Source organism: Felis catus, chromosome A2, assembly GCF_018350175.1.
Source record: "Felis catus isolate Fca126 chromosome A2, F.catus_Fca126_mat1.0, whole genome shotgun sequence".
NCBI lineage: Eukaryota > Metazoa > Chordata > Mammalia > Carnivora > Felidae > Felis > Felis catus.
Window position 1 is genome coordinate 96567709 of NC_058369.1, and position 17580 is coordinate 96585288.

At 37.2% G+C, this 17580-nt stretch overlaps 1 protein-coding gene and 1 long non-coding RNA gene across 2 annotated transcripts in view; one reads left to right on the forward strand and one right to left on the reverse strand.

Moving 5' to 3' along the window:
- LOC123383875 overlaps positions 1–17580 on the forward strand; it is a 123932-nt gene that overhangs the window by 17762 nt on the left and 88590 nt on the right. The gene's annotated exons all lie outside the window — the stretch shown is intronic.
- On the reverse strand, positions 1248–4079 carry LOC101087566 (sterile alpha motif domain-containing protein 9). Its single transcript, XM_023242079.2, is given in 13 exon segments — positions 1248–1490; positions 1493–1633; positions 1636–1809; positions 1812–1960; positions 1962–2254; positions 2256–2716; positions 2719–3183; positions 3186–3411; positions 3414–3592; positions 3595–3680; positions 3682–3826; positions 3829–3943; positions 3945–4079. Coding segments are annotated over 13 exon segments (2772 nt in total). The 3' UTR covers positions 1248–1287.

Below are 17580 nucleotides of genomic sequence, written 5' to 3' on the forward strand. Positions count from 1 at the left end.
TGACTGAGCCACCCAGGTGCCTGAGGCCATACATTTCTTACCATCCAACACTTTCACTGCATCTCACGAGTTTTGAAATGTAATGTTTGAATTTTTATTCAACTATAACCACTTTGAAATTTCTTTTTTTGGTTTTCTCTTTAGCTCATGAGTTTGTTTTTTTAACTTCTAAATATATAACTTCTAAATATATAGAGGTGGTTCTATTTGGTTATTTTCATTAGCCATTTCAAACTTGCATTACAGTCAGAGAATGTGAATCTCTATAAGTTTATTACTCGAAGCTGGTAAGACCTCATCTCTAGACAATAAATTACCACAATCTCAAATAAATACCAGCCCTAGTTGCAGTTTCCTTGATGGTTATGGAATCTTTTAGAGAAGATCAAAATGACCTCAGATATGAGGACATTGTTTTAGCCAATGCTTATTTTCTAAAAAAAGGATCAGGGGCGCCTGGGTGGCGCAGTCGGTTAAGCGTCCGACTTCAGCCAGGTCACGATCTCGCGGTCCGTGAGTTCGAGCCCCGCGTCGGGCTCTGGGCTGATGGCTCAGAGCCTGGAGCCTGTTTCCGATCCTGTGTCTCCCTCTCTCTCTGCCCCTCCCCCATTCATGCTCTGTCTCTCTCTGTCCCCAAAATAAATAAAAACGTTGAAAAAAAAAATTAAAAAAATAAATAAATAAAAAAAAAATAAAAAAAGGATCAGAAATGGACAACAGTAGGAGAAATTAAGATGGCAGAGCAGCATGGAGTCCCTGAGCTTGTCTCATCCCTGAAAGGCAGCTAGATCAGCACGGAACCATTTTGAACACCTAGAAAATTGAGCTGAGGATTAACACAACAATCCGCATAACTTGAGCTACAGAACTCAGCAGATAGGCTGTGCAGAGAGGTGAACTGGGAGAGATAGTTTATCTTCAGTTCTTCCAGTGAGCAAATGGCATACAAAGGATGAATAATATGTACTCCACAGTACTTCCCACATTCCACCACCTCTGTTTTTATCTGAATTGTAGAGTTGGTGCTTTTTTTAAAAATTTTTTTTTCATTTTTATTTTTTATTTTTTAAAATTTACATCCAAATTAGTTAGCATATAGTGAAACAATGATTTCAGGAGTACGTTCCTTAATGCCCCTTACCCATTTACCCGTTCCCCCCCCACAACCCCTCCAGTAACCCTCAGTTTGTTCTCCATATTTATGAGTCTCTTCTATTTTGTCCCCCTCCCTGTTTTTAAAAATTTATTTTTATTTTTATTTTTTACTTTTAAAAATTTACATCCAAATTAGTTAGCATATAGTGAAACAATGATTTCAGGAGTAGATTCCTTAATGCCTAGAGTTGGTGCTATCTTGCCTTCAAGTTTTTCTGTTCCCCAGAAAACCTTTTTTATGATTCTTAAGAATTTTTCACACTATGATAGTAAAATGGTTGTATCAGGCATATATGAATTAGGAAGAGTCAAGAAAGAAAAGAGCTTTGTTTCCCAGTAGAAGTATTTTGTCTTTTCAGGATATTCCTAGCCACATTTTCTGTGTACTTTCTATTATAATTGCTTTTCACGATCATGAAGAAACAAAAATCTTTAAAGTTTTTATGCTACACTTCAATTTTTTTCAATTTAAGCTCTGTTCTTTGACAGATAGTTGTTGTATTAGAGCATTACCATCTGAGATCTTTGTACCTTTTACAGGATTCTGTGATTTCATGCAAGTTAGGATCACTGGAGGTTTCTCATGTCAAATGTACTATTAGCTGCTGCTAATAGAAGCCTGGAGAAAATAGACATAATTTTGTTCTTTAAATCATCAATAAGGAGCAGTTCAAGTAAGTTTTCCTGATGGTTGGTTGCCCCAAAGGTGTTTAAATTAATCACTTATTCTCCAGTTTCAGAAAAATCCCCTGTCTTGTTTTTCAACATAGCACATCTGAATTTCTTCCTTAGTTCCCAAAGAATACAGAGTCAAGGTAGTCTCACCACAACCTGGATGATGCTATGAATGAATATTATTGGCACATATTGGTTTAGAAGAATTTGCCCAGTTTTGAACCACTGCTTCAAGTTTTTCATATTTATCCTTTTTGATGGAAAAAAAGTTGAAGTTCCACTATGATACTTTCCCACCTCGATAGAAGTCTTCCTCTTCTGATGCCTAGAATTCAAATACTTTGTTTCTGTCCTCTAAGACTGTGCCTTCATATTCACTTTAACAAGGAATTTCCAGAACAGTCATGACAACTTCTTCCTTTTTTTAGAAGGACAGTTAGATGAACCAATAGATGGCAAAAAGATTGAGTGACAGATTTTAGTTGAACAATAGTACCATTTATTTCTTCAAGACTTAAGTCAGAAACACATTAGCTTGATAGCTCATTTTGCTGGTTTATTAATCTTGTTTCGAGTAGGCCTTTCTATCCTTGACACATATGTGAGTATACACAAATACAAATATTTTTCATTCCTTTGAGATCTTGGCAGAAAGCACAGAAGGTCTCAAGGAGGAGGTCTCTTAGGTCATCCATGGAAGAGAGTAATAGAATAATAAAGAGAAATAGTTTTTCTCTTTGCAAGGAACTTGGATCTAAGTGTTTATATTTTTCACTGTTAAGGTCTAACCTGCCATTGCTGAAAATCCAGCTGGGCTGTTGATAAAGATTCAGACTAGAAATCTTCTCATTTTGTATTTTTTCCCCCTACACATACAGATTTGGCTTTCTTTGTAAGCTTTGACTACCCCCCTTCTCACAGATTTAGGATTAAACTCCAACACAGCAAGTCATTAAATTTCCTTTAGGGAATCTAAGTGTTTTATTTGATTCAGATGGCATTTATTTGTCACAAGAATGTGTACCAGTCGTGGTTTGAATGAATTATCAAACAAATACTGATTTCCTGTCAATAATTTAGCAAGTGTTGGTCCCTTACTCTCTTTTTTATTTGTTTTTACTTTGCATGTTTCTTCTGCCTCTTTTCTAGACTCTGACAGTGCTTTCAAATCTAATTTAAATGCTCTGAAATCTGCATTATTTTTCATGATGTCTTTAGAGCTGGCCCCATCTCACATGAAGACTGAATATTTTGGACTTAGTTTCCATGTTCTGTTGTTGTGATTTTGCATTTTAGTATGGAAATAATCTTGTTCATATTCAGAGTACTTTGTAATGACCTTTGCTTCAATACAAATCTGTCAGGATACCTACGGTTTAGCAGTAAAACGTCTACAAATCTTGGCTCTCAAATGTACTTCTTTGCTTTTTGGACCTGATGGTCTTCAAAATACTGGTGGATCATCAATTTAAAATGGTCAATGAGGGCTTCCTTGGTGAAATTGGTGACTTTCATGTAAAGAATTTTTCCATAGGGTTTGCCTTTAACTCCAAAATGAATGGTGCCATTAGTAGGTGAATTTTCATACAACCCGAAGCAAATTGGAAAACTTCATTGCTAAATTTCACCTTAACATCTCTTCTGCAGCTGTTTCTCTATTTTCACAAATAGGTTTTGAATTAATTTGTTGGATCAGTGAGATTGAGTGGTGGTCCTATTTCAGGTTGTAGACTAAAATTTGATTTGTAGTGATATGGGTTACAAATTCATCAAAAAAGTATGATACACATGTCAGTTCTCTGGATGGCTGCCTTTCCTTTGTGTCATCTATTTCATCTTCCATGAACTCAGTTTTTAGTGACTGTACCCACTGTAGAGACATTAGCCATAACTGATTTCTCTGTATCATTTTGCTTTTGCTTTGAAGTTTCTCCATTTTCTTCTTACATCAAATGTTGTATTTTAGGAACATTTTTACTACCTTTTCCCTCTTTCATGTCTGACTAAGATCTTCAGAGGATGTTTTCTGCAATTATTTGAATAGCTGTTCTATATGGATAGCTCATCCATGAGTTATGCCCATATCAACAAGGTGATTTTTAGTTAACCACTTCCAAGATTACTCTATGCATATCTTTTGCAGTCAAGATTTCCCTGTGCTTTTGATTAATTCTATGACTTTCCAAACATCAATTTATATCTTCTGTTCAGTCATCTGTATTTTCTGGTAGGTTCAGTGGCATTGCCATTCTGATAGCTGTATATAGAAAAAGAAAAATTATTTAGTATTTTTATAAGTAAAATTTCAACTAATTTTTAAAAGTTTATATAAAAATATATATAATTATAAAAATTTCTTATAAAATTTAGAATGTTTAAAAAGATACACATGCCATCTAATTATCCTCCTGAGAGGAAATTACCATTACCAGTTTCTTCCATATCCTATCAGAAAAATACTTCCACGCAAATACATAAGCACTTTTTTTTCACACAAAGGGCAACATAATATACACAATTTCCTTCACTTGCTTTATTCACTAACTGTATCTTCGGGATAGTGCTGGTCAATATATAGAGAGATGTTTCATCCTCATTAATGGCTGTTTGCTATAATGTGTGTTAACTGTATTATTTAAAAATACTCAATTCAGGAGCACCTGGGTGGCTCAGTGGGCTGAACGTCCAACTCAATTTCGGCACAGGTCATAGTCTTATGGTTTGTGAGATTGAACTCCATGTTGGGCTCTGTGCCCAACAGTGCAGAGCCTGCTTGGGATTCTCTCTTTCCCTCTCTCTTTGCCCCTCCTCCACTCACACACTGTCTCTCTCTCTCTCTCTCTCTCTCTCTCTCTCTCTCTCTCTCAAAATAAATAAATAAACTTTAAAAAATATTCATTTCAGCTGTGGAAAATAAGAGAAACAAAGGATGTGTGAAACTAAATAGAGAAGGTTGAATGAAGTAAGGAGGACATAGAAACTAAGTATAGAAGCAAATGGTTTGTGAATTATATTATGATAGATGTAGATAAAGTAAATAGAGCATATGAGTGTTAAACATAGGAAGGAATAGAAAGACTAAATAGATATCAAATATTCATAACACACATGAAGCATTTGATACTTTGAGGTCATAATTGGGTCACTCAGTGGTGATACCCATTCTGATCCCTTGTATCCTCTACTCAAGGAACATAAGCAAGATCCACAGCTGCTTGTCAGGCTAATTGATGAGCTATAGCTGTGGTCAGGCATATGTGCCCCTCCGCATCTCTCTGATTAGAGCAAATGTATGTATCAACCCAGGGTGTCTCCCCGCTGTGGAACTGCCTTGGACAGACCTCAACTCTGGTTCTCAAAATTACACAATCAGTGGAGAATGCTGATACAGCAGAGAGAGGGAGAGAGGATATATGAACTTGCATAACTCAGGTAATAAGGTCTTTCTACCCATCTTGTGCCTTATCCAAAGCATGTTACCCATCTCCTCCCCTCTACTTTTTGTTGTGTATTTTAATTGATTTAATAAGGTATTTGCCTTAAGCATCTTAATTTGATCTGTGAGTCATTTTGTTCCATGACTTCTGAGATAGCTTCCTGGGTAGTGATCTTGGAGGCTACTATTATATCAGAGTGATTTTTCACATAATAATAGATAACGACTGATTTCTGGTTAATAATTGCTGTTTGTTCTACAAGTTGGAAATCTCATATCTGGAAAATTAGTGGCAATCTGAGTTATGGAAACATACTAATGGTTAGAAAAAATAAATTCCAAATAATGATAGTCAGCTCTAAGTATGATCCAAAAATGGCTCCAAAAAAAATGTGAACCATTCCAGTGAAACCATCATGGAATAAATCATATAAACAGAGAAGAAAAGTCTGGGGAATTATGGCAAGCAGATAATATATGCCCACTTCCATGATATAATACACAGGAATATTGCCGCAGAGTGGTAGACACAAATTCAGATTTGGATTTACCTTCCTTTCCAGACATAAAGGTGACACAGCAATGGTCCAAAGTTAAGCCTATTATTTTTTTGGTTAATAACTCCTGTATGCATAGAGAGTGAATAAAATATACTTTACATCTATATTAATGCCAAATAGGCAAAGATATGCAAAATTGGCAGAAATTTCACTTCTTTACAACACTATGACAACCAGAAACCTAGAAGATGTAATGCCTTCTAAAAAAAGTGAGTTAGGTGAAATTTCTTTCAATAATTTAGCCTATACAGATTGAGAAGCTCACATTTAAAAAAAATTGGGAAGCAGAACCTGGGTGGCTCAGTCAGTTAAGCGTCTGACTTTGGCTCTGGTCATGATCTCACCATTAGCGAGGTCGAGGCCCGCCTCAGACTCTGTGCTGACAGCTCAGACCTTGGAGCCTGCTTCAAATTCTGTGTCTCCCTCTCTCTCTGCCACTTCCCAGCTTGTGCTCTATCTCTGTCTCAAAAGTAAACATTAAAAAAAATAAAATAAATTGGGAAGAGAAAAAGAGAGTGGAAGGGGAAAATTGCTTTAGATTTGAAGTAGGACTTTAAAAGTAGCCTTTTGTAGGACTACATTAAATTCAAACACTGTGCAGCAAAAAACACAATTAACAGAATGAAAAGACAAGCTATGGGATAAGAGAAAATATTTGCAAAATAATTTGCAAATATATTTGATAAGGGTTAATATCCAGAATATATATAAAAAAAACTTCCTACAATTCAACAACACAAATAACCCAATTAAAAAATAGTCAAGGACTTGAATAAACATTTCTCCAAAGATGATAAACAAATGCCAGACAAGTATATGGAAATGAGCAACATCACTAATCATTAGAGAAATGCAAACCTAAATCACAGTGATGTATCATTTCACATCCATTATGATGACTGCTATTAAAAAACAGTAAATGATGAGTCTTGGTTACGATATTGAGAAACTGGAGGGACCCCTTATGCACTGTTGATAAGAATGTTAAATGGTATAATCTACACAACTTACCTTAGAAGAATGGTTAAAGGAATCTCTCCAAATGGAAAGGAAATGATAAGAGAAGGAACCTTGAAACATTAGGAAGGAAAAAAGAACACACTAAGTAAAAATGTTAGTAAATATAATAAGCTCTCTCTTGTTTGGTTTTCTAAATTATGTTTGATTATTGAAGCACTGTCTGATATGGTTCTAAATGTATGTAGTGGCCATATTTGAGATAACGATATATGTGGATAATTATAAGTGGGATAGGGTAAGGGGGTGAAAAGGGAAGTAAGATTTTTTCCACTTCATTCAAGCTGGTAAGATAACACCATTAGATTGTTGAAAGTTATGTATGTATAATGTAGCATCTAGAGCAACTATTAGAAAAAGCTATATGAAATTATACACTCAAAAACACTGTAGATAAAAGTGGAATTGTAAAAAAAATTTCAAGTTACCATAGGAGGTCAGGAAAATAAGACAGAGAAATGAAAACCAGAGAGAGCAAACAGAAAAAAAAATGGTAGATATAAGTCCCAACATATCAATAATTATATTGAATATAAATTGCCTACATATAGAAATTAAAAGGCAGAATTAGTAGAGTGAATTAAAAATATGACCCAACTATATCCTTTTTGTAAGATACTCACTCGAAACATAATATAGACAGGTTGAAAGTAAAAATATGGATAAAGATATGTAATGAACACAAGAATGGCTATATTAATATCAGATAAAGACTGTAGACTACAGAGAAAAAAATAACCAGAGTCAGAGGAATATTACATAATGATAAGCCAATCTAACAAGATGACATAGCAATCCTAAAAGTGTGTGCATCAAAGAAGGAAGTTGAAGGAAACAGTGATAGAACTTACTATCTTAGACAAACCCACAATTATAGTTGGATATTTCAGTACCTTTCTCTTAACAATTGATAGAACAACTAGACAGAATGTAACTGAGGATATGGAAGAATTTAACACCATCAACCAATACCTTCCAAACCACAGTTATAGGATAGTTCATCCAACAACAGCCGAATATCATTCTTTTCAAGTGCCCAAGATAAATGATAAAACAAATTTCAACAATTTAAAGAACTGAAATCATACAGAATATGTTTGCCAATCATGATAGAATCTTATTAGTAATTTAGTAACAGAAAATTAAGAGGAAAATTGCTGAACACTAAAACAACACATTCCTAAATAATTCATGGATCAAAGAAAAGTCTCAAGTGAAATTAAAAAATACATTGCAACGAATGCAAATGAAAATACAACATAATAAAATTTGTGGGGCACAGTTAAAGCAGTGTTGAAAGGAAAATTTCTAGTGATAAATGTGTATATTAGAAAAGAAAAGTTGAAGAAAAATCATGTAAGCTCTTGCTTCAAAAATCTAGAAGAGCTTGAAAAAGAAGAGAAAAATAAACCCAAAGCAAGCAGAAGGAAGGAAATAATAAAGAGCAGAAACTAACTAAATTGAAAATAGAAAAATAATGGAGAAAATCAATGAAACAAATATTTGCTTTCTTAAAAAAGATCATTAAAATTGACAAACCTCTACCAAAACTGACAAAGAATGAAAAAGAGCAGACACAATTTACCAACACTTGAAATGAAACGGTATTATTTAAAACCCTGTAGACATCAAAAGGTCAATATGGGAGTACTATGAACAGCTTCAAACACATAAATTGGACAACTCAATTAAAATGGACCAATTTCTCAAAAACCACAAACTTCCACAACTCACTCAATATGAAATTGATCCTTTGCATAGTCCCATAACTTTATAGAAGATTCGATTTTTAATTAAAAAAAAAAAAAACACTCCCCCCAAAGAAAAATCTCCAGGCCTAGATAGGTTCACTGGAGAATTCTATTGGACATTTAAATAATTAACACTGATTCTACACAATCTCTTCTAGAAAGCAGTAAAAGAGGGAATATTTCCCAGTTCATTTTATAATGTAGTATTAATCCTAATAGCAAAGTCCCTGCAGACCCAGGTGGGCTTCCACATACCCAGGCTCCTGCCTCATTCCAGTACCGGGCCAGATCCTGTGGGCTTAGACTCTCAACTTGCCCCAGTGTGGGCCAGGTCCCATAAGACCCAAACTCTAGATTGGCTTCCATGGACCCAGGCATACGGCCTGCCCCAGCACCATGGTAGGAAAAAAAAGAAAAAAAAGAAATAAGACAATAGATAACAAGTGTTGGTGAAGTGGTGGAGAAAAGGGAATCCTCATGCACTGTTGCTGGGAATGTAAATTGGTCCAATCACTATGAAAAAAAGTATGGAGCTTCCTCAAAAAATAAAAAATAGAACTACCATATGATCCACCTATCCCACATGTAGGTATATATCCAAAGGAAATGAAATCAAGATCTTGAAGAGACATCTATACCCCCACGCTCATTGCAATAGTCAATATATGGAAGCAACTTTAGTGTCCATCAGTGGATAAATGGATAAAGAAGATGTGCTATATCTTACTCAGCCATGAGAAAGAAGGAAATCCTGCCATTGTGACAACAAGGATGAACCTGGAGGACATTAGGCTCAGTGAAATAAGCCAGAAAGAGTAACATAAATACTGTCTTATCTCACCTTTATGTGGAATCTAAAAACAAAACAAAACAAGGTAAAAGCACATAGAATGATGGATACCAGGGGCTGGAGGGGGAAGAGATGGGCAGATACAGGTCGAAGGGTACAAATTTGCAGTTCTCTAGGATGTATAAGCTAGAGATCTAATGTACAAGCATGAAAACTGTACCTAATAATGCCGTATTGAACACTGAAATCTAAGAAATAGATTTCAAGTACACTTATCACACACAATCAATGGTAACTGTGAAGAGATGGATGATTTTTAATTAGCTTGACTGTCATAATCATTTCACTACGTATATGCATATTAACTCATCATGCTGTACACTTTAAATATATACAATTTTTATTTAAAATGCTGCATTTGGGGGCACCTAGGTGGCTCAGTCAATTGAATGTCCAACTCCTGATTTTGGCTTGGGTCATGATCCCAGGGTCGTGGGATTGAGCCCTGTGTCAGGCTCTGAACTGAGCGTGGAGCTGCTTAAGATTCTCTCTTAGGGCACCTGGGTGGCTCAGTTGGTTAAGCATCCAACTCTTAACTTTCTCAGGTTGTGATCTCACAATTCATGAGTTTGATCCCTGCTTTGGGTTCCATGCTGACAGTGTGGAGCCTGCTTAGGATTCTCTCCTCTCTCTGCCCCCAACTCTCTCTCAAAATAAATAAATAAATTTTTTAAAAAAGTTAATAAAAAAGATTTTCTCTCTCTCCCTGCCCCTCTCCCCTCCTCGCATGCACACTCTCTTTCTAAAAGAAAGAAAGAGAAAAAGCAAGCAAGCAAGCAAGCTGCATTTGAAAACTTGAAAGATAGTGTCAACAATACTTGGAGAGGTATTTAGGGCCTACATGCTTTTATAAAATTAGAAGAAGGACTGAAAATCTTTCAATTGAATGAACTAAATATCAATCGAATAAATTCAGAGAAGAATAGAATAAACTTGAAGGAAGTAGAGGAAGGAGAAAATAAAGATGAGAACAGAAATCTATGAAATAGAAACAAAAATTACAATAGAATCAAAGAAACCCAAAAGTTGTCCTTCATAAAGAGTAATAAAATTGGGGCGTCTGGGTGTCTCAGTCTGTTAAGCGTCTGACTTCAGCTCAGGTCGTGATCTCACAGTTGGTGAGTTCGAGCCCCAAGTCAAGCTCTGTGCTGACAGTTCAGAGCCTGGGGCCTGCTTTGGATTCTGTGTCTTCCTCTCTCTCTGCCCCTCTCCCTCTTGCGTTATGTTTTTCTCTCTCAAAAATAAATAAAAACATTTAAAAAAATTTTTAAAAAGAATAATAAAATTGACACACCTGTGAAGAGTAACCAAGAACTAAAAATGATGAAAAAACTAACCAATATCACATGCTATAAAAATTCTAAGGATTAGAGGAAATTGCAGACAACTTTGAATAAATATGAAGACTGAAATAAATTGAAAAAATTCCTTGAAAAATATAACTTACCAAAAATGTCCCAAGAAGAAATGGAAAAGGTCCCACTTCCCCGTGTGATATCATAGATCACAGCAGGCTACCAACACTCCCACTGCAACAAATAGAAAAAATCATAAAAATCATAAAAAATTATAAAAGTTATTTTTGAAGTTATTATACAGTTGTAGCTAGACTTGATGATAAGGACTGGATGAGCTAAAATGCCAGAGAGGGAAGATCCCTCGCTAGGGAAGCATTTGCTGATTCTGGGCTGGAGTTGAGGATCAGAGTTGGCCTACTGGGAGGAAGAGAAACCAGTGGGGCTTTTGACAGTCACATGAGTGGATATGATGGATTGGAATCTAGAAGTGCTCCCAAATCTTTAATCATTATGGGAATGCAAAATAAAACTACAATGAGGTAATACTATTCAGAAGAATGGCTGAAATTATAGACTGACAATACCAAATGTTGGTGACAATGTGGAGTCAGTAGAACTCTCACACATTGTTAGTAGGAATATAAATTGTTTCAGCCTGGCACAAAAACAGACACATAGACCAATGGAATAGAATAGAAACCCCAGAACTAGACCCACAAACGTATGGCCAACTAATCTTTGACAAAGCAGGAAAGAACATCCAATGGAAAAAAGACAGCCTCTTTAACAAATGGTGCTGGGAGAACTGGACAGCAACATGCAGAAGGTTGAAACTAGACCACTTTCTCACACCGTTCACAAAAATAAACTCAAAATGGATAAAGGACCTAAATGTGAGACAGGAAACCATCAAAACCTTAGAGGAGAAAGCAGGAAAAGACCTCTCTGACCTCAGCCGTAGCAATCTCTTACTCGACACATCCCCAAAGGCAAGGGCATTAAAAGCAAAAGTGAATTACTGGGACCTTATGAAGATAAAAAGCTTCTGCACAGCAAAGGAAACAACCAACAAAACTAAAAGGCAACCAACGGAATGGGAAAAGATATTCGCAAACGACATATCGGACAAAGGGCTAGTATCCAAAATCTATAAAGAGCTCACCCAACTCCACACCCGAAAAACAAATAACCCAGTGAAGAAATGGGCAGAAAACATGAGTAGACACTTCTCTAAAGAAGACATCCGGATGGCCAACAGGCACATGAAAAGATGTTCAGCGTCGCTCCTTATCAGGGAAATACAAATCAAAACCACACTCAGGTATCACCTCACGCCAGTCAGAGTGGCCAAAATGAACAAATCAGGAGACTATAGATGCTGGAGAGGATGTGGAGAAACGGGAACCCTCTTGCACTGTTGGTGGGAATGCAAATTGGTGCAGCCGCTCTGGAAAGCAGTGTGGAGGTTCCTCAGAAAATTAAAAATAGACCTACCCTATGACCCAGCAATAGCACTGCTAGGAATTTATCCAAGGGATACAGGAGTACTGATGCATAGGGCCACTTGTACCCCAATGTTCATAGCAGCACTCTCAACAATAGCCAAATTATGGAAAGAGCCTAAATGTCCATCAACTGATGAATGGATAAAGAAATTGTGGTTTAGGGGTGCCTGGGTGGCGCAGTCGGTTAAGTGTCCGACTTCAGCCAGGTCACGATCTCGCGGTCCGTGAGTTCGAGCCCCGCGTCGGGCTCTGGGCTGATGGCTCGGAGCCTGGAGCCTGTTTCCGATTCTGTGTCTCCCTCTCTCTCTGCCCCTCCCCCGTTCATGCTCTGTCTCTCTCTGTCCCAAAAATAAATAAACGTTGAAAAAAAAATTAAAAAAATAAAATAAAAAAATAAAAAAAGAAATTGTGGTTTATATACACAATGGAATATTACGTGGCAATGAGAAAAAAATGAAATATGGCCTTTTGTAGCAACGTGGAGGGAACTGGAGAGTGTGATGCTAAGTGAAATAAGCCATACAGAGAAAGACAGATACCATATGGTTTCACTCTTATGTGGACCCTGAGAAACTTAACAGGAACCCATGGGGGAGGGGAAGGAAAGAAAAAAAACAGGTTAGAGTGGGAGAGAGCCAAAGCATAAGAGACTCTTAAAAACTGAGAACAAACTGAGGGTTGATGGGGGGTGGGAGGGAGGAGAGGGTGGGTGATGGGTATTGAGGAGGGCACCTTTTGGGATGAGCACTGGGTGTTGTATGGAAACCAATTTGTCAATAAATTTCATAAAAAAAAAAAAAGTTAAATCTGGCCATAGGAAAAAAAAATAAATAAATAAACTGTGTATGCAAACAAAAAAATAAAAATAAAATAAAATAAAATAAAAAAATAAAAAAATAAATTGTTTCAGCCAATTTTGGAAACAGTTCGGTTTCAATAAAGTTAAATGTACACTGATCCTATGACTCAGCAATTATAAAGAAACAGATTAGAGTGTTACAGGCAACAACATGAATGAATCTCACATGTCTGATGTTGAGTGAAAGAAGCCAGTAACAATAGAAAACATTGTAGGACTTCATTTATAGGAAGTTCAAGAACAGGCAAAATTAATTTATTGCAGCAGAAGTCAGAGTAGTGGTTACCTTTGGGAGGAAGATACTTTCTGGGAAGGGACACAAGGAAAACTGATAGGATAAAAATATTTATGTCTATGTGTGGATCTTGTTACTGGTTATGCTGATGAATACACATAAAAATTTCATAGAGCTGTACCCTTATGATTTGTTCCTTTCATAAACATTATACTTCATTTGAAAGGAAATGATGCCTCAAGATACATGATAAACAGATGAATAAAAGAGGTACTTGCATTAAAAAAAATGAAGGTGGGGGCGCCTGGGTGGCGCAGTCGGTTAAGCGTCCGACTTCAGCCAGGTCACGATCTCGCGGTCCGTGAGTTCGAGCCCCGCGTCGGGCTCTGGGCTGATGGCTCGGAGCCTGGAGCCTGTTTCTGATTCTGTGTCTCCCTCTCTCTCTGCCCCTCCCCCGTTCATGCTCTGTCTCTCTCTGTCCCAAAAATAAATAAACGTTGAAAAAAAAAATAAAAAAAAAAAAAAATGAAGGTGTATTAGCAATCAAGGATAGTGATGAATTCAATTCTGGGGATGTGAAGTCTAAAAGTTTCATTGGAGAATTACAACTGCAGCCTCAGATTATGGGAAAACTTTTGGTTTCACATGTCACTGTTGATTCAATGTCTTTTTACCCGACTCTCCTCCAGTTACTCTACTGTCTAAGTCATTTTCATGTATCCATGAGATCCACTACGTGCCATCTACTCCACCCTGTAAAAGTGCAGCTCACTTTGGTTGCACCCACACCAATGTAACACCTAAATCAGGAGTTCTTGATCACTCTGATGCCAGCTATGCTCAGGCTCCTGAATTCGCCATGCCCAATCTCTTGCCCCATCCTGGCAGTATACTTCTCTTGGGGTCTCTCTGACTTTCTGTCACAGTTATACAAGCTCAGCCCTTATGCACAAGCTGCACACCATACACATGTACAAATGAAAAGCCAGGTTCTCATATAAGAGTTGGGAGGTGGGAAGCTAGTCCTGAATGGTCGGGAATGTGAACAAGTGAAAAAAGAATGACTTTCGATGATTTTCTCTACCAGATTATGGATCTTTACATTGTAATCAAAAAGCTTTCACTTTCACATGGCTTATCCTATAGCCTTTGTCAGAGTCTTGATAGGAGTATGTTTCAATAACTTAATTTTTCAAAAAATTGTTGAAAATGCCACCCTGGGCGAATATATACTGGAAGAATGACTGCTGTCTAACATCTGGGTTTTCTCCATTTATGCCACCATTCGTTATTTCACATAGTCATGATTTCTTTATACCATCCCTTGTCCCAGAAATGGTTTATTGCATAGTTTAGAAAGTGATATGGGATCACACATGTACGAAAGCCCTCGGGTAACAAAATCGGGGAAGGCTAATGGCAGAAAAGTAAGAGGGGAAAGAAAGGTGAAAGTATGGAGTAAAGTTAGTGTCTAAAATAATTGTTTTTGGGGCGGCTGGGTGGCTTGGTTGGTTAAGTGTCTGACTTCGGCTCAGGTCATGATCTCACGGCCCGTGAGTTCGAGCCCCGCGTCGGGCTCTGTGCTGACCGCTCATAGCCTGCAGCCTGTTTCAGATTCTGTGTCTCCCTCTCTCTCTGCCCCTCCCCTGTTCATGCTCTGTCTCTCTCAGTCTCAAAAATAAATAAATGTTGAAAAAAATTAAAAAAAAATAATTGTTTTCAATTATATATGCTTTACTATAATGACCTGAAATTTTAGTTCTGAGCTCAGCAGAACTAAGCTGAGTTTATTTATAAATAAACTAAGTTTATTTATTTATTTTTGAGAGAAACAGAGACAGTGTGAGTGAGGGAAGGGAGGAGAGAGAGGAAGAGAGAGAGAGAATCCCAAGCAGGCTCTGCACTGTCAGCGCAGAGCCCGATGTGGGGCTCAAACCCACCAACCATGAGATCATGACCTGAGCGGAAACCATGAGTCAGATGCTTAATCAACTGAGTGACACAGGGCCACCCCCTCCGCCCCTCCCACACACACACATATATTTATTAATTGTAGTGTTAATTGTAGGGTTTGCTAGCTTTTTAAAGACAGTTGAAAATCAGGCCTTTATTGAGAAATGTAATCCCCCTCCCTATACTCTCTTGCACCTTGTTCCTTTGGGGGAAGTTAGACATAAACCTAGGATTTTTACCAGGAACAGAAAGCTGCCATAATTTCAAGGACTTCCTGTGGTAGTCTGTCTGTCTCTGTCTCTGTCTGCCTCTGCCTCTGCCTCTGTCTGTCACTCTCTATATATCATCTGACACTAACATCTGAGTTTTATGTTATGGCAGATGCCTACTCCTTAGAGTAGATGGTGGAAGATATGTTTGATTAATGTAAAGTACATTTTTAAATTTTCATCATATGTTATTTCTGAAGATACTGCTAATGCCTTAGGGGATTTCATCAATAAAAATGCCTCTTGTTTTCAATGACATCTTTTCTGGAATGTTATGACTCATTTTTCAACTAATACAAAGCAGACTCCTGTCACAGCAATGAATAGAATTTCTAGGCTCAAAATATTGTTTTTCTTTTGGGGTATATTTCAATCCTCTAACAGAAAAGTAGATTCCTCCCTATTCAACGAAATGCTGTAATAGTAACAATAATATTAATAGGAGATATTATACTTAACCCAGATTGTCTTGCAAATTTCTTCTACATATATGAGGGGAAAACCATGTATTTCAGTGCAGAGAACATCTAATATCTTGTGTTTCCTTCCTCCTTCAATGTTAGAGAAAAATATTTTCTTCATTCTAGCTTTTATGAAAGTTTATTTATCCTCTGCTTCTATCTCACTTGGCTCGGAAACTCCAGGGTGTGTCTCAGAAATTAGCGTGTTGAAAACTGGCAGGTGGGGGAAGGAAGCTGATTTCAGTTTTGTTTTCCTAGATCTGAGTTTACAGAAGTGCCTTTTCTCTCTGAAATGCTTTTTTGGTAAGTCATTGCTCCACCACATTCTGGTCTGTTTGGTCAAAAATCCAAAGTTTAAAATCTCTTCTTTACTTGAGAGTTTTGAGGACTGCAGAGAGCCCTATTGTCTTGGTTACAGACAAACTCCCAGATACTCTGAGTATCTGGAATACTTTGGAATAATGAGTTTTATTGCTCTTGAAAGCTTGTGGAGCTCCGGGTAGAGAAGAGCTTATGTTGGTATTTCATTGGCCTTCCACGGTGGACTCATCATCCATCTCTGTTTTCAAGTGTGAAGGAATGGCTTACAGGGACTCTTTGAGCTCCCTATAAATGCTAAAGATATGTGGGTTAGTTCTGTAGGGCAGACCAGGGTTAGATGGCCACATGGCAGGGATTTATCTTTTTTTTTTAATTTAATTTATTTTTTTAAATTTACATCCAAGTTAGTTAGCATATAGTACAACAATGATTTCAGGAGTAGATTCCTTAGTGTCCCTTACCCAGTTAGCCCATCCCCCCTTCCACAACCCCAGTAATCCTCTGTTTGTTCTCCATATTTAAGAGTCTCTTATGTTTTGTTCCCCTTCCTGTTTTTATGCTACTTTTGCTCCCTTTCCCTTATGTTCATCTGTTTTGTATCTTTTTTTTTTTTTAATTTTTTTTTCAACGTTTTTTATTTATTTCTGGGACAGAGAGAGACAGAGCATGAACGGGGAGGGGCAGAGAGAGAGGGAGACACAGAATCGGAAACAGACTCCAGGCTCCAAGCCATCAGCCCAGAGCCTGACGCGGGGCTCGAACTCACGGACCGCGAGATCGTGACCTGGCTGAAGTTGGATGCTTAACCGACTGCGCCACCCAGGCGCCCCTGTTTTGTATCTTAAAGCCCTCATATGAGTGAAGTCATATGATATTTGTCTTTCTCTGACTAATTTTGCTTAGCCTAATACCCTCTAGTTCCATCCACATAATTGCAAATGGCAAGATTTCATTCTTTTTGATTGCCAAGTAATACTCCCTTGTATATATATACCACATTTTCTTTATCCATTCATCCGTCGATGGACATTTGTGCTCTTTCCAGAGATTTATCTTTTTAAGGTCAGTATCCAGGTTAGGTAGAGAATTACCTGAGTGAGAGTGACAAAAATAGTCACCATTTAAAAAATTAACACCAAGTGCTACTTTATTTATTTATTGTGTGTGCTCAATTAGCTTTTTGTTTCCACATTCCACTGTTGATTCACATTGGTTTTATATGGTTTTTAAACATT